Here is a 27,403-nt window from a genome sequence, read left to right as displayed (position 1 = left end):
AACATTTTTTTAGAGGCAAATCATTTAAAGACAGATTTAAAAACAAGATTTTATTCATATATAATTTTATTTGCTTGGCATAGAGCAAAAATAAAAATACAACTTAAATAATCTCACATCTTTAAATAGAAAATGTCCATTTCTTTTCCATTACAAGACATATCTTAGCTTCAAAACAATAAAGGAGGGAAAAAAGAGAGGAAAATACGCCCTAGTCTCCCATTTTAGCCAAACTCTGTACTGGCATCTATTAAAGACTGGGAAACCTGTTGTCCACAATTCTGACACAATCCTAATGTAATTGAGTTCTGATAACTTTATCCACACAGACGCTGCAGCATTTAATAATGTAATTTAAACTTACACATTCTTGCATTGTTTATCACAAGCCCCAAAAGCTTGCGTGCACATAATGTTTTTCATAATTCATGAAACTCTTCACAAAGCTTAACCTTCAGTCAGTTCATCATAGGTTTTTGTTCGTCTTTCCTCATTATGTGTTGTATATACATTAACACATTCACGTCCTTTTATATCGTCTTTATTGTGAATTTCTTAGTGTTTTCTGCTCTATTCCTTCTACACGCGAGAGGTGACCAGCAGTGAGTGTAATCTGCGAGCTAACGTTTCCTCCAGCTCTTCCAGAAGAGAGTCTTTTCCAGATGCGCTCCGTGTGCCGGACAGCAGGATCAGCGACCGGAAGGCATCCTTCTCCAACAGACCCGCCATATTCTGTAGGAAATAACCCTCACAGTATGTGCTGAGCTCCACCGCACCATGAGCCTGGGACAAAAAAAAAAGTTAAAAAGTTATTGGAGAGATATTTTGGTAGTAACATTAACAAAATCATTTATCTCTTGTAAAAATGATTGCTCATTAAAATTATAACAAAAAGTATGTTTTTCTACATGTGCCAAGGGAATACCTACAGTAAGGCATGCTCATAAATACCTGGTATTATCATGTAAATAACATTGTATTATTATGATCCCATCACTGTAACATCCGCTAAAGTACTTTTATTTTTTTATAAAAATATTTTGTTGGGTTTAGTTCTTCCTTTATTTTGCATTTCAGAGTTTATGCAGTACACATACTGTCATCTTTTACCTTAGCAGTGTGGTAGATGTTCACTGCATTGTCAAGGTCAATGCTTTGAGCACAGAGTATTTCACAGTGCTGCTGGAGCGCCCCCAACTGGAACAAACTTGCCACTGACAGCAACTAAAAAAGACAAAATAGAGAATAACCTCAATTAAAACAAAGGATATGCAGGTTAAAGAGTTTTTCCAAACCCATACGACTTTCTCCCATGGAAAAATCAATGGGGGGGGTCTGCCAGACAGCATAACTGTTGGAATGTAGGATTGTTGCTATGGACCATCTACAGGACGCCAGAGGGGTCCGACTTGGGGTGGCAAAGCTCATCTAATTTTTATCCTTTTTTTTTTTTACCACATGCCACCCTTCTGGCCAAGCCCCTGGATTTTATTCAATATTGTGTTCCAAAATGTGTCTGAGTGCAATTAAGGGTACTATAGTGAGATTGGTGGGAATATCTGCTTCTAAAATAGAAGTCATCTACTGTTATGGTGGTCAACAGTCTGAAGGGAATATCGCAGAACAAGTAAGTTTAGAATATTTATTACACATTGTATATGAACAAACCAAAACACTTAAGAACCAGTACTGTAGTAGAACAGGTCCGTAGCCAGCCTATTGAAAGGGGGGGTTCTTTTTTTCAAAAAGTGGACCTTTTTGCAGTTTTTCTCCTCCTTTTGTATTTAATTATGAGGTTCAAATATACTACAGGATACTGTATAGTCCTTTACATAAATATTTATTCAGGGCTGTGAAATTCTTAATAAATAAAAGTTTTTGTTTTTTAAAATAATATCTGTCCTTGAAGTAACCCAAAAGTAATCAGTTACATTACTTTCATATTGTGGTACTTGGATTACGTTACTGAATACTTTTTTATGAAGTAATTTGTAACTGTAACGGAATACATTTTTAAAGTAACCCTCCCAAGCTTATGTATAACAACCTTACCCTGTTTGCCAGTTTTTTTGAACATATGTTCAATATTCTGCGACAACGACGCTGCTGCCTGCTTTCTCTTCCGCCTCTCCTGCGCTTTTCGCCCCATACTCACTATTTGGTTGTACAGCCTGATATAAAAACAGTCAAAACACCTTTTTTGAAGCTTTGTCAATGACTAAACACTCATTCATTAGATGTATGTACATCCAACTTCACTCATCTAGTACATACTCGTGACCTCATACATCCTCACACTATCAGTGAATCGGTGCAAAATAAACTCATAACAGTTAATAAATAAAGGATAACATGACACGCATAAAAAACACTCAGACTAACTCACATTAAGACATAACACTCTCACATACTAGGCATCGTAAATCAATTAAATCATTCCAGATAATTTAGCTCAAGCGGTCCGCTTTGAAGTTCACAGAGGAATAAGATGCGCACCGAAGGAGAAGCATTTCCATTGGCTCCAGTCTGCCGGTATTGGCCAATCAAAGTCGATATTGCACAGCCAATATAACTGAATATCCAACTATGTTTTATTATTAATTACGCTATGTTTATATGGCTATTATATTGTAGACTATTGAGTGTATAAAATATAGAAATCCTTTTAATAAAAAAAAATATATATATATATATATAACCCCCCCAAATCATTCAGAGGCGATGCTTCTTCACCGTTGCTTTGAAAAGTGTATTGCGAGAACTCTCTCTGAACTGCACACACGGAGCACACACACACACACACACACACACACACACACACACACACACACGTAGTGTTTCCATGTTTTATGGGGACTTTCCATAGACATAATGGTTTTTATACTGTACAAACTTTATATTCTATCCCCTAAACCTAACCCTACCCCTAAACCTAACCCTCACAGAAAACATTCTGCATTTTTACATTTTCAAAAAACATAATTTAGTATGATTTATAAGCTGTTTTCCTCATGGGGACCGACAAAATGTCCCCACAAGGTCAAACATTTCGGGTTTTACTATCCTTATGGGGACATTTGGTCCCCACAAAGTGATAAATACACGCTCACACACACACACACACACACACACACACACACACACACACACAAACACACGTCCAGCTACAATATTAAATCATATTAATTTGAAACAGCAATCCAGAATATTTGTCACAAGCATTGATTAAAACGATGACAATAATCACATGAAAAAAAAAAACGACTTAAATTCTGGACCTTTGGCAGTGAGGGGGGGGGGGTTCGTTCGAACCACCCGAACCCCCCCTGCCTACGGGCTTGTAGAATATTTACACTCTGTCTTGAGAACTCCAGTTAACTGTTAAAATTCTAGTATTTTATATTTTAGAGCCTATTCACGATGATGACTTTTACATAAATTAATGGTATGAACTCCAATTGCATTTAAACAGATGTTAACCAAAATGCTTTATTTTACCCATTATACACCAATCAGCCACAACATTAAAACCACCTGCCTAATATTGTGTAGTTCCCCCTCATGCTGTCAAAACAGTGCCAACCCACATCTCTGTATAGTATTCAGAGATGATATTCTTCTCAACACAATCTTTGAGCGGCATGTTTGAGTTTAAGCTAATTATATTTGAGTGCGGATTAAGCCATACAGTCTAGTCCTCACACAAAGCTATTTTATGGTTTCAGAAGACTAAGTTCGGTTTTATATAATTCGGTAACAGTTGTGAAAATCTAAAATCCTTTGACATATTTTGTGCAGCTCGCCCTGAAGATCATCTGAGACAAATTTGGGAAATACTGGACAAGATTTTTAGGAGTAGTACAGGAAAAACTGTTAACGATATATTTTACGATTTTGTGCGTTCATTAGAATATACGCAAATGAGATTTGGGACTGAGTAATGGTAGAAATGTAAGTCTGTTCCTCACAAAAATCTGTTGTATGCCTTCATAAGACTTGGAATAAAGTACACAAACTATATGGACTACTTTTATAGTGCTTTTTCATCCTTTTAGGAGCTCAAAATTGTCTGTCCCCATTCACTTTCAATGTTTGGTGTGACGTGAACATTTTTAAAGCGTGTGTTTCACAGAAGAAAGTAAGTCATATGGGTTTGGAACAACATGAGGTTGAGTAAATGATTACATAATTTTTCATTTTGAGTGAACTAATCCTGTCATTTATCTTGTTTAATTACGGATTGTCTTAAAATGACAAATGTATCGTTCTGACCAAGAAGAGTAAGTCTGAAAATATAGTGGAAGTTTAATGTTAAATCATTGCCAGATTAAACTGGAAACGCCCCACAACATAAACTGCACTAGGAAGAAAACATGTAGTGGAACCTCTCGAGTGTCAACTGTAATAATTCATGATCAAACTTCCACTATCTTTTCAGTTTTATTCTTCTCGAGGGAAACTAGAGTTTCATTGGCAAAATACGACCGTGGATGAATCACCAAGATCGTATTTGCCTTGTGACCCCTCTCTATTCGAGGAGTTTGCCCTGGAGTCTGAGCTGGACTGCATTTTGTTTGTCTTACCTCCAGTAACTCTGAGACGCCCATCTTCAGCGACTCCGTCCTGCCGCAGTACAGGTATGACATCATCATCTGGATATACACAATTTGAGAGTAATTAACCTCTGATTAGATCTTGGAACTCTTGTTGCCACACGGTCCATTGGGCGAGATTTCGTCTGATGTTACCTGGAAGATGTTGTACTTGATGTTGTTGATCTCAATGTCCTTGCGTGGTTGAGTGCTCTCTGACCCATTTTGAGCGAGCAGAGATTTGAACCTGTTCCCAAAGCAGAAAACACCCTTTATTCATAACTGGAACATTGTGTAATAATCATTACAATTATAATTATTAGTGGGGCATGCTAACAAAGATATCGGCTCACCTCTCAGACGCTGTGAGAAGCAGAACGCCATGTGCGTAGAATGGTTTTTCCTCCACTAGGAATGTCACGTCAGACATCTCCGGATTGTTCAGGAAGTGAGGGTCTGCGGAAAGAGACATCTCAGAATTCAGATCTACTCAATAGCAAGATTATTTATTTGAATGAAAATCAAGTAGCAAAAGATGGGCGTTTTGTCTTGTTGAGTACTTGACAGATAAATCAGCAAAGGACTGGGGGTGAGGAAGGGTTTTGCACAATGTTTTAAATTGATGGCCCGTGTATGATATATGCATCAGATGTGCGCCTTTGATCATTGCATTGTGTCTTGTTGTGTTTTCAGCATCTCCAGTGTTGGATGCGATCTAATTACAAAGTAATAATTTACAGTAATAAACAAACTTTCAGTCAAAATAGTAGTGTAACGCATTACATTTAAAATTCTTGTAATTAGATTACAGTTACTGACTTTGATAAGTGAATTACTTTAAGTACATAACTTGGATTACACATATATCTAAAATAATAGAAATCTAATGAGAATATTACAGAACAATATAGAGACAATGAACAAGGAGGAATTGGTTGAGCAGAAAGACGATCTTTTCTGTGTGAAGTGTTTAAGAAAGTTAACTTAAAAGAAATCAGTAATGTGATTACTTTTTCATCAAAGTAACGATTAAAGTAATCTGATTACAATTTTTAGAGAAATAATTTGTAATGAGTTGTGGATTTGTTTCTTTTGTAACTTGCCCGACATTGCGCGTCCTGTAAAACCGCACCCAAAAGGTGCTAGTGTATACATCTTTTTTCTTGTGGCGTTACATCGCACACATGGTCGAGTGCAGTACCACCGCTCCCTATAAACAGACTACGCAGTCTGCGCAGGGCACCAAATCCCTAGGGGGGGCACCATCTTACCCTAGGAGGGCACTGCTTCATGCTCATATCCTAGTAGAAAATGTTGCCGTAACCAATATCAACATTGAGACTGCTTTTTGAACCCATTTGTGAATAGTTGTTACTGAAATACGTAATGTTTTGAAAATTGTGTTTTCATGGTCAGTCATTGCTGTTCTTGTACTAAGACACCCCTGCCCATACATCCCTATTGTTAACAGAAATTAAAAACAGATTCTTAAAAAGGAATGAAAACTGAAATGCAACTATAATGCGGACTACGTTACTAACAAAATAACAAAATGATCAGAATTACAGAGAAAAGGCATGGGTAAATCAGGTGATTTAACTTAAGTGGATCCAGCAGTGTTGCTGGTTCATAAATATAACCGGACCAAGATGGAGTCAATTACCAAGTTGAGCGGAAAATGTTGCTTTCTTTTCCACGATAGAAGGAATAGGAGCAGGACCATAACAGTGACTGAAAATGATGCCCAGCTGTTGGATTATTGCCTCATTCTACAGAGAAAAAGACAGAAAGTTTGTTTACCTGTAATTCTATATAATATATCATGTACATTTAATAAGAGTTATTAAAGGCCTATAAACACAAAGTTCAATGTTTATCACAAACATTTACAAAAAGGTTTTTTAACTAAATGCATCTTTATAAACTCCTTCAAAGTCTGAAATATCAAACTACTGCTCCATTATTTTTGTATTGTTGACAGTGTCATTTAGTCATAATGAGCTTGGTGTCAACAAGTATCCAGCTTTTCTAACATAAGACCTGCATCAGTTTTAGTACCTTGCTGTTTTTCAGGATGTTAAACATCAGAGGAAAGCCGGCACAGATTAGTTCCTCGCTGTAGTCTTCTTCTTTGATGGAGGTGAAGTCTCTGAGGAGGGATAGAGTGACTCCGGCTCTGGACTTCTGCTGAGCACTGCGTAAGGACTCCAGCCATACGTGTAGCTTCCACGGCACTCCTGTGGAATCAAACGCAAAAAGTCTGATACCTTAGAAAAGAAGTAGAGGATTGTAAACAATCTGTAAAAATGATACTCTTTTTATTTTGTATGAATTTTATCCAATTAGCCAGCATTCTATCTATTTTTACAAAAGAGAAAGCAATTCAAGCTTAATGTGTACCACCTGTTTTCAGCAGGGGGCAGTAAGTGAAACTCTAGCTGTACAGACTATAGGTATTCTTGGGTTCTAAGATCTGTACCTAACCCGAATCAGTTCCTACTCGAACCCAACCTGCATAAATTAAGTAAAAAATAATAGAAGAGAGACCCGACCCAAGACAGACCTGATATAATTAGATCTGACCTGAAGGCAATTTTTTTCAAACCCAACTGGACCCGAATCTAAAAGTCAGTGATGTCTGCACAGCCAGTCGGAGATCGCGTGCACACATTGCAACAAACTCCGGTCCTCCAACATATACCGGCACGCGCATGAATGGCAGAGCAAAGCGCAGACTGTTTCATCAAGGGATGTGAAACTCAAGAAAATGGTCAATTTAGTGTTAAGAAGCCAACTTCAGGCAAATCAAATTGCTGTCATTTTGACACGTCGTCTGATAATGGCAATAACAGAAAAATTAAAAGTTTTTTGTGTACACTTGTTGTCTATTTGTAGCTTTTACTCTATGTGGAAAACAAATGCGGGGTTGCAGGAACGAGAGTGGTTGGGAAGATAATCTCTGTGGGCAAAGAGCGGGTGAACATGGAGTAAAATTCAGCAGGAGTTTTCGGATGTGGGATAGCAACTTGCGGATGGAAACACCAGTCCTGTGCAGACCTCTACAAGAGTTCTTGGCATAGGCATGGGGTTTGGTAAATTGCATGGAAAGTTAGCATATTTTAAAAGAATTTGGGTCTTCTTGGGTCCATTCGGTTAAAGCCCATTTATTAAAAATTATCCTAGCCTCGAGGCTACTAATATCAGTCCCGACCTGTGTCCGAGGCACTCGTTGAAGCTTTGGACCCGATCCCACGTGGGTCTCGGGTCGGACCTCGGGTTTTCAGATCCAAGTGGACCTGTGAAGACCTCTAGTACAGACAACAAACCAGACTCCAACTGGCTTGACACTTGTGACAGCACAAGATTAGAACACATTCTTGCGTACAAATACAACAGGATGGAGCGCATTTCCAAATGTAGGAATCTCGAGACGTGTAGTTTAAACATAGTTTCAAACTATGTTTAACTTGACACAGCCACTTATAAAAACAGTGTTTATGACGTGACACAACTAAAGTGAGGTAATACAAAAGCGTCCGTCTGATGCATGTGTACCATGACGCGTCTGTAGAAAAGCCCTTATAATAAATCTATATCAACATATTGCCTTCTAAAGCCACTTTTTATATTGTCTTAACAATGCTTTACTAGTCTGCTACAATAATGTAATGCATTTTAATTATCTGAATTACTTTTATAATATATAATTCAAATTATTTAATTACATGTTGAATTGTGTTTTTTTTTTTGAGGGGCTTCTTAGCAAACGATTCATTTTGATTAATTAATCTGCAAATCATGTAATTCATTTTCTGAATGATTAAATCAGTTGACAGTCCTAACTTTTACAAATTAAATTGTTCATACAGAGTCATTTCTAACTCTGGGTTAAAATACAGTAATCCTGGGTTATCTTGCTCAACATTTCACACTGTTCAAGCTTAACCCTGTGATAGTATTTCACACTATGTACCTTTGACATTGCAATTCTGCTTCATCAGGTTAAAAGCTGCACTAACCCCCCTTTCAAAATTACAAGTATGTAACGTCACTTAAACCAGGGTTAAAGTGGACATCAACCATGTTTAAAAAAGACATTAACCCATAGTGCATAATGTGAAAAGCAAACTAACCCAATGATCTGAGCTCCATGGTGACGTCTAGGTATCCGTGCTCAGCGCTGCAGAATGAGGCCTCCTGCAGCGCTTTCAAACGGGCCTTACACAGCTTGGGCAGGGCAACTTCTGATGCCAGGCTGAGGTTAGGGGACGGAGGAGGAGGTAAACGGTGTCCATTACGGCCGGACATCCCTATCTTGCCCTCCACGCCCTCTGCCAGGATCTCCTCCAGCGAGAGCACGTCATCCCTGACCTGAGGCTGAGAGAGAAGCTTCCTCAACACGTTCCTGCAGAACATGCATAAGATCTGCATTGGTTCACAGATAGATAGATAGATAGATAGACAGACAGACAGATGGATGGACAGATAGAGAGATAGATAGATTGATGGATGGATGGATTTACGGATAGATAGACAAATAGATAGATAGATAGATAGATAGATAGATAGATAGATAGATAGATAGATAGATAGATAGATAGATAGATAGATAGATAGATAGATGGACAGATGGATGGACAGATATATGATGGATAGATAGATGGATAGATGGATGGACAGATAGATAGATAGATGGACAGATGGATGGATAGATAGATGGATGGATAGATGGACGGATAGACGGATGGATGGATGATAGATAGATGGATGGATAGATAGATAGATGGACAGATAGATAGATAGATGGACAGATAGATAGATGGATGGATGGATGGATAGATAGACAGACAGATGGATAGATAGATAGATGGATAGATAGATGGATAGATAAATACCTATGGCCATGGGCTGCAGCGTGACTGAAGCAGTTCATGTCCTCATACAGTGATGATGTCAGTGTGTTGCCGTCCTGCGACCTTAGCAGGGGATCCGCACCCCGCGCCAGCAGTAAACTAACCAACTCGTAATTCCCTGTGAGATTGCAAAACATAAAGAGATGACCAAAGAAGTTAGGATGAGGAAAAGAGAAAACAGATGGTGAAATCTTAAATATCAGGAAAATAAATGACAGAGTATCACAATAAAAGAAAAGAATGGAATTCATGATCATTACTGGGGTTATGTCACGAGGATTTTATTGTACTATGAAAACATATTGGAACTTTCAGAAATGAAAACTTTCTCCCCAGTCCAAAAAGACCTTGAAACTAAGCTGTAAAAATGGCTCAATATTTATTTATTTTTATTTTTTGTAGACCCACATTTACATTCAGCACTGCCTATTATGTGTTCAGAAACTTGGTCTGCTCAGTCTCGATGACTGAGCAGAAATGTGGTAATGGGGTGAAGTAATGTAGGATAGACACTTTAGGATAGATGGTGGTAAAGTCTGGCAGAACTTTGCTGTTCCTGGCTGTGTGTAGCACCTTCCTGGAGCTGTACCTATGTACCTTCTTGACACGTGGAGAGTCCTTTTCTGTGCGCATCGTTGGCACATGCGCCTGCCGAGAGTATCACAAAGCAGTCTTAGTGCGCATGTGTCTAATGCGTTCGTATTTGTTTGTGGTCAGAAGAATATACTTTGAAAGGCATGACGTGGTCGCCTGGCTGCGGGTAACACAAAAGTATACTTAGGCCTTAACATTATAATGGAACTACTTAATAAGTCCAGAACTACTTATTCTTTTGAGGTGCTATGAAACCTGAGCAAACTAATATTTATACCCTCTCCGAAATCCTAATAATAAACATCCCCACATGCTTAAAGGGTTTATAACCAAACACAAGCCCTTAACCTTAAATTGACCCAATTTAGTCTACTCTTGTTCCTTTGTGCCTTGAACAGCTTGGCTCTGGCCAAAAAAAATGGGCCGTATTTTTAGGGATTCCTGCTTTGTATGGGAGTGACCAGTGGCAGGCTGTAAATCTGTGCTGGTGGATGAGGGGTGAGGCTGGTATGGGTGGGGGTGTTGTGGTAGACACCTGCTGCCGATGCCAGCTGGAGAGGCGTCTCGGTGCTGCTCTCCTGTCCGTTACGAACAGCCGCTCCCTCTACGCTTGCTCCCGCGTCTAAGAGAAGCTGAGGATATGGACATACACAGTGGTTATGGAAGTCAAGACCTGGACACATTACACAAATCTCTACTGACATTTAAGACCACATGAAGTCACGAGAACAGCTTTCTATACTGAGTTGGCATGTGGCATGATTTGCTACTTGCTGTTGCTTTTAGGGGCTGGGACATTCTTATTTTAGAGAGCATTTGATTGGACTAAATTCTGTGTAATGCAAGATGGGTCATGAGTATTTTGGTCAGCATTTTGGCCGGAAGAAAATGTCTGTACATTTTAAATGTAGCGTTTAGATGCCATCAAAAATGCCTCAGAGCTCGATTAAAAGCTACAATACTACAACTTTTGATTTCACTGGGAATTTCATCTCTGTAACACATAATCATAACTTCAATGGAACACCCAATTTGAATAACATTGAGCAAAAATTTATTGTAAAAAGTAACTATTTACCTGCACAACAGATATATGTCCATGTAACACTGCAAATGTGAGCGCCACCCAGTGGCGGCTGTCTAGGTAGACTGAGGGGTATTTGGGAGAGCACATGGGGACCTAGACACAAAAGGCCATCAGCTTTAGCTCTAAAGTTCATAAACGGCCATCATGTTGAATAAAGGCTGTTGGAAGTTGAATTCATGCTGTCTGGATCTTCAAAAATTAGTGATTGACCGAGATAGTAACTGCTGGTGCTTACCGTAACATCTAGATTGGCTCCAGCGTCAATCAACATCTGGACTAAAGCTTCATCTCCAGCTGCGCAGGCGTACATCAGTGGGGTCATACCCTGATGCAAATACGGAGAGAGAGAGAAGAGTTTGACATCTGGATCCAAAACATGATATCAGTTTAACCGAGTGATGTATAGTTTGGTCTTAAGTGCTGACAGGTGGTGTTACAGATCTGATTTGCTGTTCTGATCGCGTGGTACCTGGTCATCCATGCTGTTGACACCATCTGGCCCCAACAGCTCGATGGCCTGACAGATCAGATCAGTGCGGCCGCAGTTCAGCATGCGAAAGCCCAGGTCCAGCTGGAACTTATCTGTGGCGGCTTTGGCATCCAAACGCCTAAAGGAACTAAAACAGCACTCAGGCCTAGAAAAAGAGCAGAGTTCGAAAACATGCATAAATGAAAAGTTAAGACAGTGAACGATTGAGTGGGAAAATGGACGTTGGAGTTTTTCATATGGTTTCCTGGGTGGAGTGCTGAATTTTTCCTCAAGCGTTTATAAATCATTAAGAATAAGCCTGAGGTATTGACATCAGAGTGTGGGCAACAGTTTGAGGTTTTGCAGATGGTTTTTGCCAGTTGCAATACAGTTCAATGGAAAGTCAAATATAAGAGGGTAGCATGAGATCATGTCTGATCATTTCATTTCAGCGCTTTTTTTATTATTATTACGGTTCGCTGACTCTTTTCCAACTGGTAATCGGTTTATTAAGAGATTATTAATGTTCTTGGACCCAGAAAAAAAAGGACCTGGTCTGATAAAACAAGCTCAAAATAAGGGACTTGCCTCAACCAAACTAAGTGAAAATAATCCATGTAATTTTTTCCCCATAAGGGGTAATTATCAGCATATAAATCGTAACAAATATTAAATAAATGCCAAAAAATATATTTAAAATTTTAAAAACATACATTTGTCTAATTAAAACAGTGAAATTCTATTTCTCCTGCATGCATGCACACTAAACATCATCTTATGCTAGCAGAATTATTTCATTTTAAAACTAAATAATTGTTTTCTTTTTAAATTGGACCGAAATTAACCGGTTATCACTCCAGAACATTAAGAAAGGGACTTCGTTCCCATTTTCGGTTACGTTCTGCAAAACGTTCGTTCAGTCCCTGGTCACCAGGCCTGCAGAACTTGAAAAAATAAAAATTTTTAGTACATGTCTATTTGCTTTAAGACAGTGGTGTAGTCGGGGCCATCCGCACGTACACGCTGTATGCTTACATTTTACCCAGGGCTGTTTGCGTGTAACGACTTCTAAAGCCGCCTTTTCACTGCATCCGTCAAACTACAATCGATAGTCCAGAAGTCATTAATTTTGGAGGTACAGTCGCACGGGGGCTGCGTGAGGTTCCGACCGTCTCCGGATGCGACATTTTCGATCCAATTTGAGCCTTGGCTGCGTAAAAATATTTCACCCAATTGTTCCCACCATTGGGATTTTAAAACACCAGTAACCCCCTGGAGTCGCAAGTTTGAATCCAGGGCGTGCTGAGTTTCAATGTTAAGCAGCGTCTCATGCAGGAACGCCTGTAAATATGGGTCATTCCTACAATTCTGTGTAATTGCAGTCCCTGTTACAAGTGTGTGTGGTATTTCTATTGAAGTCCATTCTGCGCACTGCTCTGGTATGTTTTGGCTGTATTAATGTTCTTAGTCCTCTCTACCTTGCTGCTTCGGCTCTTGGATATTATATTTGGCTAGTTATGGCTCTCTTCCACTCATCTCTGGATCTCCATAATCTAAACTCTTCATATCGTCTTCCCGTGGCCATATATAATCACTGTGCTTTCTTGGAAATTCTACGCCGTCCTCGATATGTCCATCGAGGATCTCGGCGCAGTTTCTGTAAAGGCAATCGGTTCACTTCCTTGGTTAGTGATTACATTCCAGTAATTTCATTCCGTCATTCCTCTTCGAAGTTGGGTGCAGAGTTAAGGTCTATGAATCTGTTCAATCTCTGTTCAATTAAGTTTTCATCTCCAAATGCTGAAAAATCTGAGTCGCTGACAGTGAGAATGGCCTTGATAAATGTGAGGTCACTACAGTATATAACAAATCATACATTTTAAATGACTTTTTCATCTCGAATTCGCTTGACTTTTTATTTGTGACTGAAACATGGCTGAAACGGGATAAATGATCATCTCTTGGTGAACTTTCTCCACCAGATTTTGCCTTTTTTAGCACTCCAAGATTTCTGGTCATGGTGGGGGTGTAAAGCAAATTTAAAAATAAAAAATTACATACAGATGTGTATTCCAGTTATGAGTTACAGTTCATGAGAATCGACATAGCGGGTGCTGTATTATGTCCACTGGTTTACAGGCCTTAATTTAACAAGAACTTTATTCTTCAATTTTCTGAGTTTCTCTCTTACATTGTGTCTCGCTGTGATAAACTTTTAATTCTAGGAGATTTTAATATTCACCTTTGCTGTCTGTCTAAACCTTTGGTGAAAGAGATTTTATGTCTCATTGAATCTTTAAATCTGTTACAATTAGTTTTTAGTCCTACTTATAATATGGGGCACACACTGGACCTGGTGTTATCACATGGTTTTCCTGTAATCTGAGAGTGATTGATACTGCTATTTCAGACATTTGCCAATAGTGTTTGAATCTGTCTGTGTTTTTCCCACCTCCACTTGCTCTCACTCTATAAATTATTCCCGTTTCATTGAACCTTCCACTACCAGTTTATTTTCAGAGTTATTCAAGATAGAAGCTAACTTTGCAGATGCTGTCGTCTTTGACAAATTAAACACTGAAGAGGTGGTGGAGGTTTATACTAAATTCTGCTCCGTTTCTATAGACTTTGTTGCTCCTTTTAAGCCCAGGAAACCTAAGAGTAAGGGCACTGCCCAGCCTTGGTTAAATGATAACACCCACTCTCTTAGACAAGAGTGTAATAAGGCAGAGGGAAAGCGGAAAAGAGACAAACTCCAAGTCTCGTATGATTGTTTAACTGCAAGTATTACCAAAAGTCAGTAAAAGAGGCTAAGTCTAAATTTCTCTCCAAACTCATTGCTGAAAATGCTAACTGGCCGAGAATGCTGTTTAAGACAATTGACTTACCCTTACCAGCTCCTTCTATTGTTCCATCTCGGGAAACCTGTGAGAACTTTAAATTTGTTTTTTTATAATATAGTCTTTGAGATCAAGGCTTCCTTTAAGCCATCATCATATGATCCCCCTTTTATTTGTCTCCAAATATCTCCAAATTACCTTTTATTTCAAAGCTCTTAGAGAGAGTTGTGTATCATCAGTTGAATTCCTATATCAGTATATCCAAAATTTTAGATAAATTTCAGTCAGATCAATGCACAGTACAGAAACTGCACTGTTGAAGGTCAGCAACGACCTGTTGCAAGTTCTCGATACTGTTTTGTATGCAGTGTTTGTCTTGTTAGATTTAAGAGCTGCATTCAATACAGTCGATCACAGTATTCTTTTACATCGGTTGGAAAAAGGTTGTGGGTATTCAGGGTGTTGCCCTGCAGTGGCTGGCCTCTTACCTCAAAAATAGAACTGTTCTCCTATTATGCGGTGTGCCCCAAGGGTCCATTTTTGGCCCTCTTCCCTTTTAACTTTATATGCTACCCTTGGGCACCATTTTTGGGAAATATAAGATCTCCTACCACTGCTATGCTGACGATACACAATTTTATCTACCAGTTAAACTGACAGTAGTTATCCTTTGGACGCACTTTACGACTGTTTTGAGGAGATTAAATGTTGGATGGCTAACAATTTTTTGCAATTAAACAAAGGAAAAGAGATATTCTGATATTAGGCCCCTCAAGGTCTCCATCTGTTTTTAATTTAGGTTCACTTTCTGCCAGTGTTCAACCTCATGTAAGAAATCTTGGAGTTACATTTGATTCGTCACTAACTTTTGAGAAACAAATCAGTAAAGTGGTAAAGGGCAGTTACTTTCATCTGAGATCGGTTGAGAAATTAAAACAGTTTCTAACCCCGAAAGATTTGGAGACTGTAATCCACGCTCTCATAACATCACGCCTGGTCTACTGTAATACCCTATACTGTGGCCTGCCTCAAACTGCGATCTCTCACCTCCAAATTGTCCAAAATGCTGCAGCGACTCTTACTTTGGAATGTTTTCCTCAGACTGCGTTTCTCATCACACACTGCCTTCATCACTTCCATCTGTTCCCGATTATTCTCACCTGTTTTCCATTCCCTCATTAGCTTTTGTTTGTATATAAATCTCTATTTTTTGCATTCCTTTGTCCATTTGTGTTTGTTGCTTTATGAGTTCATGTTTGTTTGGTTCATTATTATCATCTTCATTAAAAGCCTGCATTTAGATCCAGCGTCTCCTGCCTCAACCAACTGTCAGAATTCTGCTCTTAAGCAAGGGGACCGTCCAGTTGAGAATTACATCCATGAGTTTTTGGAACTAATGAATTTAGTGCACTATCCAGAACACTCTCTGGTGGATTTCTTCCGGACCAGTCTGAATAGTGCAGTGAAGGAACCTGTGCCTCCAGTTGATCCTCACTGGACACTCTGTGAATATGTGGAGAAGGCTCTGGAACTTTGTGGTTCCCATTACACAGTGGATTATGGTGGGAACCCCGGACCAAAACCTACATCTTCGGCTCCTTGCCCGAAGCCTTCCACGGCTCCTTGCTCCAAGCCTTCCACGGCTCCTTGCCCAGAGCCTTCCACAGCTCCTTGACCCACGCCTCCCACGGCTCCTTACTCCAACCCTTCCACGACCCCTTGCTCCAAGCCTTCCACGGCCAACAAGCCAGTGCCCATGCCTGTAGCCTCAACCGTCCCAGAGCCAATGCCTGTGGCCTCGTTTGCTCCTGTGACTATGCTCCCAGCTGTCTGGAAAAGGAGGAGAAGGAAAAGGACACATTCTCCCCAGTCTCTGCCCATGCCTACGACCACGGAGGTCTTTCCCCAGTCGCTGCTAGTGCTCACGACCACAGAGGTTGTTCCCCAGTTGCTGCCAGTGCTCACGACCAGAGACTCCTCTTACAGAGGCTCTGCCCACCCCTCCTCCAGGCCCTGTTGCCGCCTCTCAGGCCTCCTGACTCTGCCCCTGCTCTGTGGCCACCTCCCAAACCTCCTGACCCAGTCCTGGCCCTGTGGCCACTTCCCATGCTTCCTGACCCAGTCCCGCCTCTGTGGTCGCCTCCCAGGCCTCCTGACTCTATCCCAGCCCTAAGGTCACCTCCCGGCCTAGTCCCTGCTCTAAGGCCAACTCCCAGACCTCCGGACCCAATCCTTACCCTGGGGTCTCTTCCCTGGCCACCTGGTCATCTTCTGGGTCCCCTTCCTCATGTTTCCTAGGAATCTTATTTTGAAGTGTTTCCCCCAGACTATGTTTCCTAACATGCACTGCCTTCATCACTGCCATCTGTTCCCGATCATTCTCACTTGTTTTCCATTCCCTCATTAGCCCTTGTTTGTATATAAATACCCTCTAGTTTTTGCATTCCTTTGTCAGTTCTTGTTTGTTGCTTTATGCATTCATGTTTGTTTGTTTCACTATTATCATCTTCATTAAAAGCCTGCATTTATTGTAGATCCAGTGTCTCCCATCTCATCTCAGCAACCTTGTGTTACAGTTAAATAATTGAAATCCTATTCTAATGCTCATTTTCTCATGTCCCAAAAACTGCAGGTCAAACATCTTTGACAAAAATAAATGCAAAATCATTGGATTTCTATTTTTCCCCCACATAGATTTGAGTTTAGTGTTACATTCTCTCACTAACATGTGTAATTTTAACACTGATAGTGGAGGTTTTTTGTGTGTCCCTTGATTTATTGTGCACCCTGTTATGTCATGATACCATGACCTTTCATTGAACATATACGTAAGGAAATTACATCACACACTGGAGGTGGACATCAGCAATTCTGCAAAATTACTTTGAGTTATTTGAAGTTTATAACTCTATTGTTTTATTTATGTTTTCCTTTATTTTGTGGTGTTAGTCACATGATGTCAAGCATAACATATCCAGCCTGTTATGGGAAGATTAATATAATGAAAAAATTAAATAAACAGTATTTATGTTAACAGAAACAAAATCATTAAAATTAGTTTACAAATATGTTTCCTAGATATCAATCACAAACATGTAGTGGCTTATTTATCCACTGAATGTCCACCGTGTTATTGTCCACCCTGATGAACTAGATGGACATCTGAATTGTTTAGTAATTTAGCTTGACCAGTATGACTAATACAATCTTCAATATGTCCCTGTAAATAAAAACAAAATGAAACATGACGAAACTTGTAAAAGTATGTTTTATTTTTCAATAGTTTCAAAGCCGGGATCAAAGACGGTTACTGAGATTAAGCGAGTAGTATTCAGCTGGTCATGTGATTCTAAAATGGCTTCCCCCGTGAGGGCACCCCTGCCGTATGTAGAATAAAACGGCTTTTATAAGGTTTCTGATATGACTAGAGTCCTCATCTCATGTGAGTGCTCATGATTTTATACATATGCTATATTTGGAATAGTGAACGATTTCACAATTGTTGGTAAACTCATTTATGGAGTAATAAAATATTTATGAAGGAATACAACCCCTTTTATTTGATTAATTTTGCTAGTTTCATTAGCTGTCACTTAAATTCAACACAGCTCATATGTTTGCTTGCATTCAAATACGTTCATTATTGTAATATTAAGCTTTGGGATTTTTTTCATCCTCTATTGTTTGCCAAGTGAAAATCATTGTCAGTCAGGTTATGCTTTATGTTTTTGAGATTCTTACTTTAGCAGTCTGGGCTCGCAGTCCAGTCCAGGCAGGAGTAGGCGTGCCGTCTGTCTGACATCATCGCTGTCCACCAATAAGCTGCGGCGATGCTCGGCATGTACGATGGCGACACGCATCCACTCCATCAGTGGGGGGAGCAGGAGAAATGGCCTGGATGAAGGGCAACAGGAAGTACGTCACAAGTTTGTTAATGCAATTTTTTATCGTTTTATTGCTATAAATGACTAGTTTGGTTTACAGAAAGTGTACACAACCAGTCAAAAAGTTTGGACACATTTGACTGAATTTATGTTTCTCACATCTTAAAAGCAGTTTGATAAAAGTTTACTGTGAGCCTAAACGATTCAAACAAAAATAAAAATTTAGACAAATATACATTGTCTATTTTTCCATAGAAAACTAAAATAATCAATCTATTTTTAAGAGTGAGTTGGAGCAGATACTGATTTTATCCTAAAATTAAATAATAATAATAAAGAATGAGAAGATGGTATGGTGGTATAGACCGCTGTTGAAACTGATCCAACTAATAAACCAGGGCTAAGTTTTCAGTATGTCATACTCTATTAACTCCATCAATATTCAGATATTCAAGATTGTGTAAAACGAGTTTGGCCACACTGCACTAAATCTGCTAGTGTTTGAAAAGCAGGGCTTGTGCAACGAGAGAAAGCTTTCAGTGAGATGGCCCGTGTCTTTCAGCACCCTGTCATATCAATGAATTCATGCAAAGAACGAGACACAGCTGCTGGAGTTGCCTCACACACCCTCCCTGCAGACATGGCTGTGTTGTGTCATGACATGAGTATAGAGATTGTTCAGTTGTGTTTAATAGAAACATAAGGGCTGTTTGTTGGATGCAGATCAAGTCATGTAATGGACTAAATTGCACAATATGACTCATAATGAGGATTGATCTGTGTTGAAATCAGCTTTAAAAGTGCAACGTATTACTTTCAATTTTTGACCAGTTTTAAAGGGTTCAAATTTTCCTTGATCCTTTGACATATACAGTAAGAGGTCATTGTACTATAATAACATACTGTAAGTTTCAGAACTCAAAACTTGGATTTGTTGAATCCAAGCTGCTGAAACGACTCGTTCCTCCAAATTGTGATGTCACACTGTGGTAGACATCTGAACACCTCCACAAAAACACATCAATGCCTACTTTACTTTATCACATCCGTAGCTCCGCCCAGCAGGGACGGATTACCGACCGGGCCAATGGGGCTTTAAGGCTGCACGATCTAGTTTGGTGACCCCGCTTGAAAACCCTTTTGGGCATGAACAACGAACCCCGCCCCCCCCAACCCCCTTCAACAACTTTTGGGTGGAGGGGGGCCCTTGGAGATAATTGGCTCCAGGGCCTTTGCAAGTCATAATCCGTCCCTGCCGCCCAGTAGTGGTGAGCAGTAAGATGGCACATCAATCAGTGTTTACTATCAAATCTTATAGGAGAAGCAGCACCAAAACCAAGAGTTTCTGACAAAATGAGGGTTGAAAATGATCATGTTTTACAATTACGTGACAGTTTTTTGTACAAATAGCTTTACTGATATTATAAGTGAACCTCAAGGAACATATTCAAATAATAAAAAAGACATGGAATGACTCCTTTAATTGATTTTAAAGCTTCTCTTAAAGGGATAGTTCACCCCAAAATGAAAAATTGTGGGATCAAAAACCTGTCCTTCTTTCTTTCATTTTTTGCATCAAACACTATACTGACATTTAAAAAAAAGTCTTTTCTTATGGTTATACAGTATGTGAGGGATTGGACTTCATGAAGATTCAACATAACCACATATAAAACAATTAGCTTCATTACAGTTTTGTATTTTTAATTTAATGGTCATACTATAAAGTTATAGTATATTTCTATAGCCTACACAGCAAGTACATTGTTATAGTGTAAGCCAACTGGTAACGGAGCCTAGAAAAATACCAAAAAAAAAAGAAAATGTGTGTTACTGAATGTAATTCAGCATTTTCGATCATTACATTACATTCATGTATTGAATAGCGTGTGACTCAAATGTTGCGTCATTAACTGAAATAATTACTTTATTCTGTGAGATGAAGAAGACAACCTTCTTGGCCTATTTCAAATCAATGTTACAACTATTGATAAATTGAACAAAATATATATAAATATATTTCTTCAAGGCTTGTTTTCACATCATGATCAACTTGTGTGTGTTCAGGAGAGCAAATTATGTTTTGCACTTTACAGATTTGTACGAAATGAAACTGTGTGTGTGTGTGTGTGTGTGTGTGTGCGTGGTTGAGAGAGAGAGAGAGAGAGAGAGAGAGAGAGAGATTCTGTGAATCTGTCTGGTGTAAAAACAAAACAGGCCTAAGATATTTTCCAGAATGTCCAAGCTGCTCTGTCTATAAAGTGAAAGTCAAATTATGATCTGAATACAAACAAAAAAAGTCTAAAGCTGCGTACACACTGCCAGCGACTTTATCGCTGCAGGTCGCCAGTGGCTGGCGGTGAAGTCGCTAGTGGGTGTTCCCACTACTGGTTGCCTAGTAACGTTTATAAATGACATTCACGGATGTCATTCCATTGCTGTTGACAGCGAATCTCTTTTCTTGCCACTAAAAACAAACATTTTGGAGGGAAAAGACTAAATATAAATGGGATCAGTACATAAAATACTTTATATCAAAGATGAATGAGAAACAAGTCATGCTGTTTGCCAGAGTGGCTGTTTATCTGCGGCGAAAATGCAAATGTCGGTCTGTCTGGGTCCATAAAATCCCCGCGATCTCAGATACACATTTCCACGCAGTATTTTTCTTTAAAATGTCCTTGTACGTGGGAAGAGACATATCATAGAGCACTGGAAAATTTCTAACAGCAAGAATTAGCCTTTCATCCATCTTTCCGTTACTGCAGGAGAGAGAGAGAGAGAGAGAGAGAGAGAGAGAGAGAGAGAGAGAGAGAGAGAGAGAGAGAGAGAGAGAGAGAGAGAGAGAGAGAGGGATCACGTGAGCTCTCCCGTCGTCTCTCCTATTGGCTGTCACTTCCGTTAGTCACTCCAAAGTTGAACTTTTCTCAACTTTGTCGCGTCGCTGGACACGCCCACATCTAGCGCCAACGCTCGCGACAGCTCGTGTCGCCGGAAGTCGCTGTGCTCGCATTGAAAATGAATGGTATTGAGTCGCTGTCGCGCGCAGTGTGTACGCACCTTAAGGGAACACTTTTTGCTCCGGGTCATTTTTGACCTGCCATAGGAAATGAATGGGAAATACTAAAACACAGAATTTTTTTGTTTTGTTTTGTTTTGTCAAATAAAAATCAATAAATGAGACACAATGCAGAACACAACTATACATACTGTAAATGAAGGGGTGAGATTATATTACATCCACAATGCAGGAAACACACCCACACACACACACATACAGGTTTGCTTGACTAGTAACATATGACATAGTGATCACTCATGGACTTCCACTGATTTCATATCATATCCCTTCATATCACCCTAAACCTAACCCTAACCATCCCACAAACATGTGCACCTCACTAGACTGAAGTCTGAGTCTGAACCCTATGACTAAGTTTATGCCTGAATTTTGATTTTTGAAATAAATGACATGTAACAAAATAATAACTCTGTCTTTTGTTTATTTACACAATCAGATTTGACTGTGAAGCATTGTCATGTTTGACAGCATATTGGAGCATCATTGCAGAATTTGACACTTCAACACAAGTGGTCTATAAAAATGCAACAATGTGACAAATATTATATTTTTTATGAAGTCTAAAAATATATCCAATGTTTAATGTTCTGCGATAATATCTAGAAATTAAGTTTTTTAGAACATGAGATTATAGAGATCAGCCAAAGCATAGAGCACTGAAGTCATCTACTGGCCACAGTTGTTGTTTCATGTAGCATTATTAATTATTTGTTGTCGTTATTTACTGGAAATCTTCACTTACCGAAACTCTCAAAACTCCTTAACACTTCAGCATATTCAAAGTGGCATGTTGCCATTCACTTTCCTTGTATGGAAATGCAGCATGCATTTGCATTCCACAGAAGAAAGAAAATCATATGGCTTTGGAACGACCTGAGGGTGAGTACATTTTGACAGAATTTCTTTAATGTTCCAACTATAACTATTAGAGACCTTTTGCACCAAAAGTGGGAGGTATTGTCACTTTTGTAATGATTTGTTAGATGTATTTAGCATCCAAATCAGCCTGAACCATGAAGTATTAACACCAAGCACCAATACAAGTGTCCCAGCATCCCTTTCCCAAATTCTAATTTAATATTTTTATAAGCAAAACCTTGATGAGACGATCCGGATACCCACTTCCACCAGCAGTGTGTTTGATAACGTCTCCCCAGCTTTTTGTCCCTGGGCCTATCTTTAGAGAAGATACTAATGAGAAAGTTTGTCTCCAGAGAGCTTGATACACAGCAAGAACACAATGACGTCAAACAGAAAAACAAGAGAGTCCCGTGGAGTGTCTGTCAGCCCAGCAAGACATGCAAATGAGCCGCACAGAGAAGAGCATGAAGCTCATTAAACAAGCAAGATATGCGTAACAGAGACACTAATCTCCCGAGAACTACAGACGCGCTCAACCGCAACATACACAAACACAGATGACAACTTGATGGGAGCAATTTTGGGTAATAAGAAAAATGTAATACAGTTCTAATGTGTGCTTTCAAGTTTGAAACGTCTAAAAATAAGGAGAAGCTATATTTAAGTCTTGTGGGAGGACAATCAGGATGAAAATACACTGTGCCCAGTTTTGAACCAGTTTGTGTCTTGCTAACTAATTTCAAATTGCAAAATTAATTTGATTGGAAATGATGCCCAATAAAATACTTGGTGTTGTGAAAATTATGCCTCAACTGTGGGACAGGCATAATTTTTGGAAAATTCAGAAAATAATTTTCACACAATAAATATTTTAATTATTTATGTTTATGTCACTTTGTTTTAATTAGTTGTTGTTTTTAGTTTTTTAATCCCCCTTTTCTCCCCAATTTTGGAATGTCCAATTCTCACTAGCTACTAGGTCCTCGTGGTGGCGCGGTTACTCACCTCAATCCGGGTGGCAGAGGACAAGTCTCAGTTGCCTCCGCTTCTGAGACCGTCAATCTGCGCATCTTATCACGTGACTCGTTGTGCATGACACCGCGGAGACTCACAGCATGTGGAGGCTCATGCTACTCTCTGCAATCCATGCACAACTTACCACATGCCCCATTGAGAGCGAGAACCACTAATCGCGACCACGAGGAGGTTACCCCATGTGACTCTACCCTCCCCAGAAACCGGGCCAAATTGGTTGCTTAGGAGACCTGGCTGGAGTCACTCAGCACACCTTGGATTCGAACTCGCGACTCCAGGGGTGGTAGTCAGCGTCAATACTCGCTGAGCTACCCAGGCCCCGATTATCATAGTTTTAAACATATAATAATTTGCATTTTTATAATGGATTTTCATAGTGAAATATTGAAATTCTGGGTCTGAGACAACGCTAAATCTATACATAAAAGCCATTTGAAAAGTACCCAAAATAAATGAGAATGGCCTGATAAAAAAATGTCCAATTCAGTTTTAATGAGACCTTCATTTAACAAAAGAAGAAAAGAAATAAGATGAATCCATGTGACATGAAAGTGCTCAAAGTTGAAGAAACACAACAAACAAGTTAGTTTCCTGCATTTTTGCATTTCAAAATGTGTTGGACCATAATTCATAAAGCAACTTAGGTAAGCAACAGTAAGCATGAACATAAACAGTCTTTTACAGTCAGTTTTCTCTTTCAGTACATCTGTCATGGTGGAGCAACAGATTGAGGAGAATCTTGCTGAGGAACATAGTTTTCATGTCATCATGTTTATAGCTAGCTAACTGAATAATAACACAGCTGGTTTAATACATATGAAGATAACTCGATCACCCCCTTTCAGTGCTGAGGTTTGTTACAACCAGAGCAATGCAAGAGCTGATACTAGTACTGAACCACACACATTTGTAAAACTTTGGCCGAGCATTTGCGTATGGGTTTGCATACTTTTGTAAAGTAGCGTATTTGTCTGGCTAAACTCTTAACTGGTTGTCATAGTAAGAACTTATGAAATAGCTTCTTTAAATCCAATCAGATTTTTCCTGTTAAAGCCAAGGACAACTAACAACCTGAGTCAAGTATTTACAAGCAAGGAGCTAGAAAATACCTGTACGTCAGAGAAACACATGAGGTTTTAGCAGTATTTGTTTGAAAAATCAGTTCCGCTTTAATACAAGTGTGAAGATCTTCACGAGAAAGTGAGAACAGATATAGCCAACAGTTTGATTAATAATATACATACAGGACAAGAAACACAATTCATGACCACATACTTTCACTAAAATACTTTATAAGAGTGCATTTAGTTGCTTACTGTATTGATCAAGGGAAAGAACTTGTGGCCACTTTTTTCCAAGTGGTTCTCTTAGGAGTACTGTCAAGACGAATAGATTGCAGCCTGTTAAGTGTGTTTTCTTTTGGCGGTCAAAAAGGGGGTGGATGGCGTTGGGGCAGTCGCTATCTTTGAGAGCATATAAGGATTTGATTGTATATCTGTAAGTGTGTTTATATGGAAGCAGATATGCATCTGATACTGAGAAAGTGTATGGGGATTTTCTGTACGTTATATAACTATGAATCATGGGCACCTGCAGCTGAGGGTACGCACAGAAATCTTTTATCCAGAAGGGTGAGGGACAGATGGAGGGTGGTGGCGATGGCATCGTCTGTTGAATGGTTTGGACGATACAGGAACTGCAGGGGTCTAGTGAGGGGGGCAGCTGGGTCTTAATGTGTCTCATGACCAGCCTCTCGAAGCATGATGATGGGTGTACAGCACAAAGTAAAAAGCTAATACTACAAATTTTAGATGTTTTTATTGTATTCAGAGTATATGTCTAGCACATTTACACCACAAATACAACTATTGCAAAGGAACGCAAAACTAATTCAGAAATAAAATTCCCCTCCCTTTCCCTGTAGGGGCTCTACAGAGAATGTGTTGGAGATTTATTTATTTTTTTACTAACCTGTTCACTTAAATGAACCATCCAAACAAAGTGATTCACTAAAATGAATCTGGAAAAAGTAGCTTGTTACTGTAAAAGCTGCTCGGTTTTGAAAACAGCTGAACTACTGTCACGCTACTGAAAAATGTAGTTAAGGTAGCATATCACTAATATTAGATAGTTACTCCTCAACACCGCCAAACATATCCTTGTGATGTATAGTCCAGTCCTTTGACCTGCTCTTATTTGAAAAGAAAACAAAACCAGCAGAAAATTGAAGCCCTCTGTCATTTTTACAACCCTGGCTTTCTTCTGTCAGAGAGCCACGCTAGTGAAAAGCAAAAGTCTGTCCACATCCCTCCATCTCTTGTTGTTTGGCCCCTGGGTCACACTACAATGATGAGCCCTGCTTCTGAATTAAGGGCTCAAGTTCACCCCACGGCCTTCAACCTGAAATCTGAGCTCAGTTTTGGCCAACATCAAAGCATGGCTAATCAGGGCTTGTGGAACCTGAATAGCGCTTTGGGCAAATTGGGGAGACTAGCACACACATACTTTTACACATGCGCTAAGGCCTCTAACGTGACTAGATTACACTAAAATGTGTAACGGTGATTAAGAGTTCACTGCTGAGACCACACTGCCCGTTTCCTTGCTATAAACACATATAACACTCAAAGATGTCTCTGAGTCATATACAAACACCAGCGTCTGGCAAGCAACTCTATGAGCATTGCATCTTAAGCACAGTGATTTTCAGGCCAGGAATGTGTAGCGGTTTGGCAGCGGATGATGATTAATCCCGCCATTTCTTCAATGAGAGAGATTTTGTGTATTTGTTTGATTTCAAAATGGCGTGTGACTCGTACACTACAGTACACAGTTAGGGGTTTTTAATCAAGGGTCTTTCAATACTTTGGTTGATTGCAATATACAATTATGTTACACTACTTGTTAGAAAAACAGCACGCTACGGGAAAAATTGCACTATTTTGAAAACAGCTGAACTACAGTATTCTCATGCTACTGAAAAATTTAATTAAGTAAGTAACATCCCCCTGTTTTGTTTCTTCCCAAAACTGACCATAACATATGCATTTAGAACTCTTAACTATTTCCTCATTTGTGTATTCAGAGCAAAATTCTCTTGAAAACACATTAATTTCACTACATATATGGCTCTAACCAATATTAATGCATAAAGATTGACGTTAGGAAATTGAAAAGGGAGTTTTCAAATGAAAATGGGTAAATATGGACTGGCTGAAATTTAAATCATTAATATAGCTGCGAGCTGCAATTATTGGGGTCCAACAAGTTTGGAAAAGTGGAGAAAATAATCAAATTTGAAAGGAAAGATCTGTCAGAAGCTAAGTTATTTCATTACTAAGTACACTAGTTACTTTGTAGGCATTTCGTCCGCCATTTTGAGTTTTCTGAAAGATTTGCTTATCCAAACTCCTCCTGGACTGTTGGTCTGATATGCACGATATTTTGCTAATGGTCTAGGAGTCTGAAAAAGCAGTGTTTTTTTGGCAAACTCAAAGTGTTTACAAAGTTTTATAGACACAAATAAAATCAAAGATACAAGTTTTCTTGCGCTTTGGAAAACTATTGTTGATTCTTGCCCGTACAGGTGTGAATATATTGTGGAACAACATAAAAGTGTGTATTTTAGCACCACCTAGGGTCAGATGGGTGTGTCTGTGTACATCTGAGAAGTGGGGGGGATTCTGGACCATTCTGCCAAATTTGGGGTTTCTAGGAATGTTGTCTCCAGTCTTTAGCTGCCCAGACACTTTTAGGGCAGCAGAATAAAGAGAAAATCAGTAAACATACAATAGGGTTCCAGCACCTTCGGTATCCTAAATATGTGCAACATGACTTCATTACGTTTGGTCATAAAACCAATGAGAACGAATGCGGTTTAATGTCACACAGGTACACAATCTACAAAAACAAAGTGAATCCAGGTCTTTGATTATGAGATTAGATGCTTGATAGTTCTTTGATCTTTGCCTTTGATTGCAGAGTACAATGTCTTGATTGTGTACACGCATGTAATGTATGCAATTGTGAGTGTTGAGTAAGTAAAG

The 27,403-nt window shown here is 39.3% G+C and overlaps 1 protein-coding gene across 2 annotated transcripts in view; it reads right to left on the bottom strand.

Moving 5' to 3' along the window:
• Positions 1-77: 77 nt before the first annotated feature.
• Positions 78-27,403, bottom strand: part of LOC127640163 (ankyrin repeat and BTB/POZ domain-containing protein 2-like) — a 71,070-nt gene continuing 43,744 nt past the window's right edge. Inside the window, exons 4-17 of one of the 2 annotated variants that reach the window (XM_052122585.1) lie at positions 18,237-18,389; positions 11,656-11,821; positions 11,422-11,511; positions 11,178-11,279; positions 10,635-10,731; positions 9,488-9,623; positions 8,726-8,997; positions 6,651-6,829; positions 6,256-6,361; positions 4,946-5,048; positions 4,749-4,839; positions 4,584-4,652; positions 1,111-1,224; positions 78-783 (exon numbers count right to left, since the gene is read on the bottom strand). In XM_052122585.1, coding sequence (XP_051978545.1) covers positions 580-783; positions 1,111-1,224; positions 4,584-4,652; positions 4,749-4,839; positions 4,946-5,048; positions 6,256-6,361; positions 6,651-6,829; positions 8,726-8,997; positions 9,488-9,623; positions 10,635-10,731; positions 11,178-11,279; positions 11,422-11,511; positions 11,656-11,821; positions 18,237-18,389 — 1,882 coding nt within the window. In that variant the 3' untranslated portion in view covers positions 78-579. Of the gene's footprint in view, positions 784-1,110; positions 1,225-2,052; positions 2,172-4,583; positions 4,653-4,748; positions 4,840-4,945; positions 5,049-6,255; positions 6,362-6,650; positions 6,830-8,725; positions 8,998-9,487; positions 9,624-10,634; positions 10,732-11,177; positions 11,280-11,421; positions 11,512-11,655; positions 11,822-18,236; positions 18,390-27,403 lie in introns of those variants that run through there. The other variant, XM_052122587.1, reaches the window with a different exon arrangement.

The sequence above is a fragment of the Xyrauchen texanus genome, chromosome 49, assembly GCF_025860055.1.
Source record: "Xyrauchen texanus isolate HMW12.3.18 chromosome 49, RBS_HiC_50CHRs, whole genome shotgun sequence".
Classification (NCBI taxonomy): domain Eukaryota; kingdom Metazoa; phylum Chordata; class Actinopteri; order Cypriniformes; family Catostomidae; genus Xyrauchen; species Xyrauchen texanus.
This window is presented reverse-complemented; position numbering and strand designations above follow the sequence as displayed.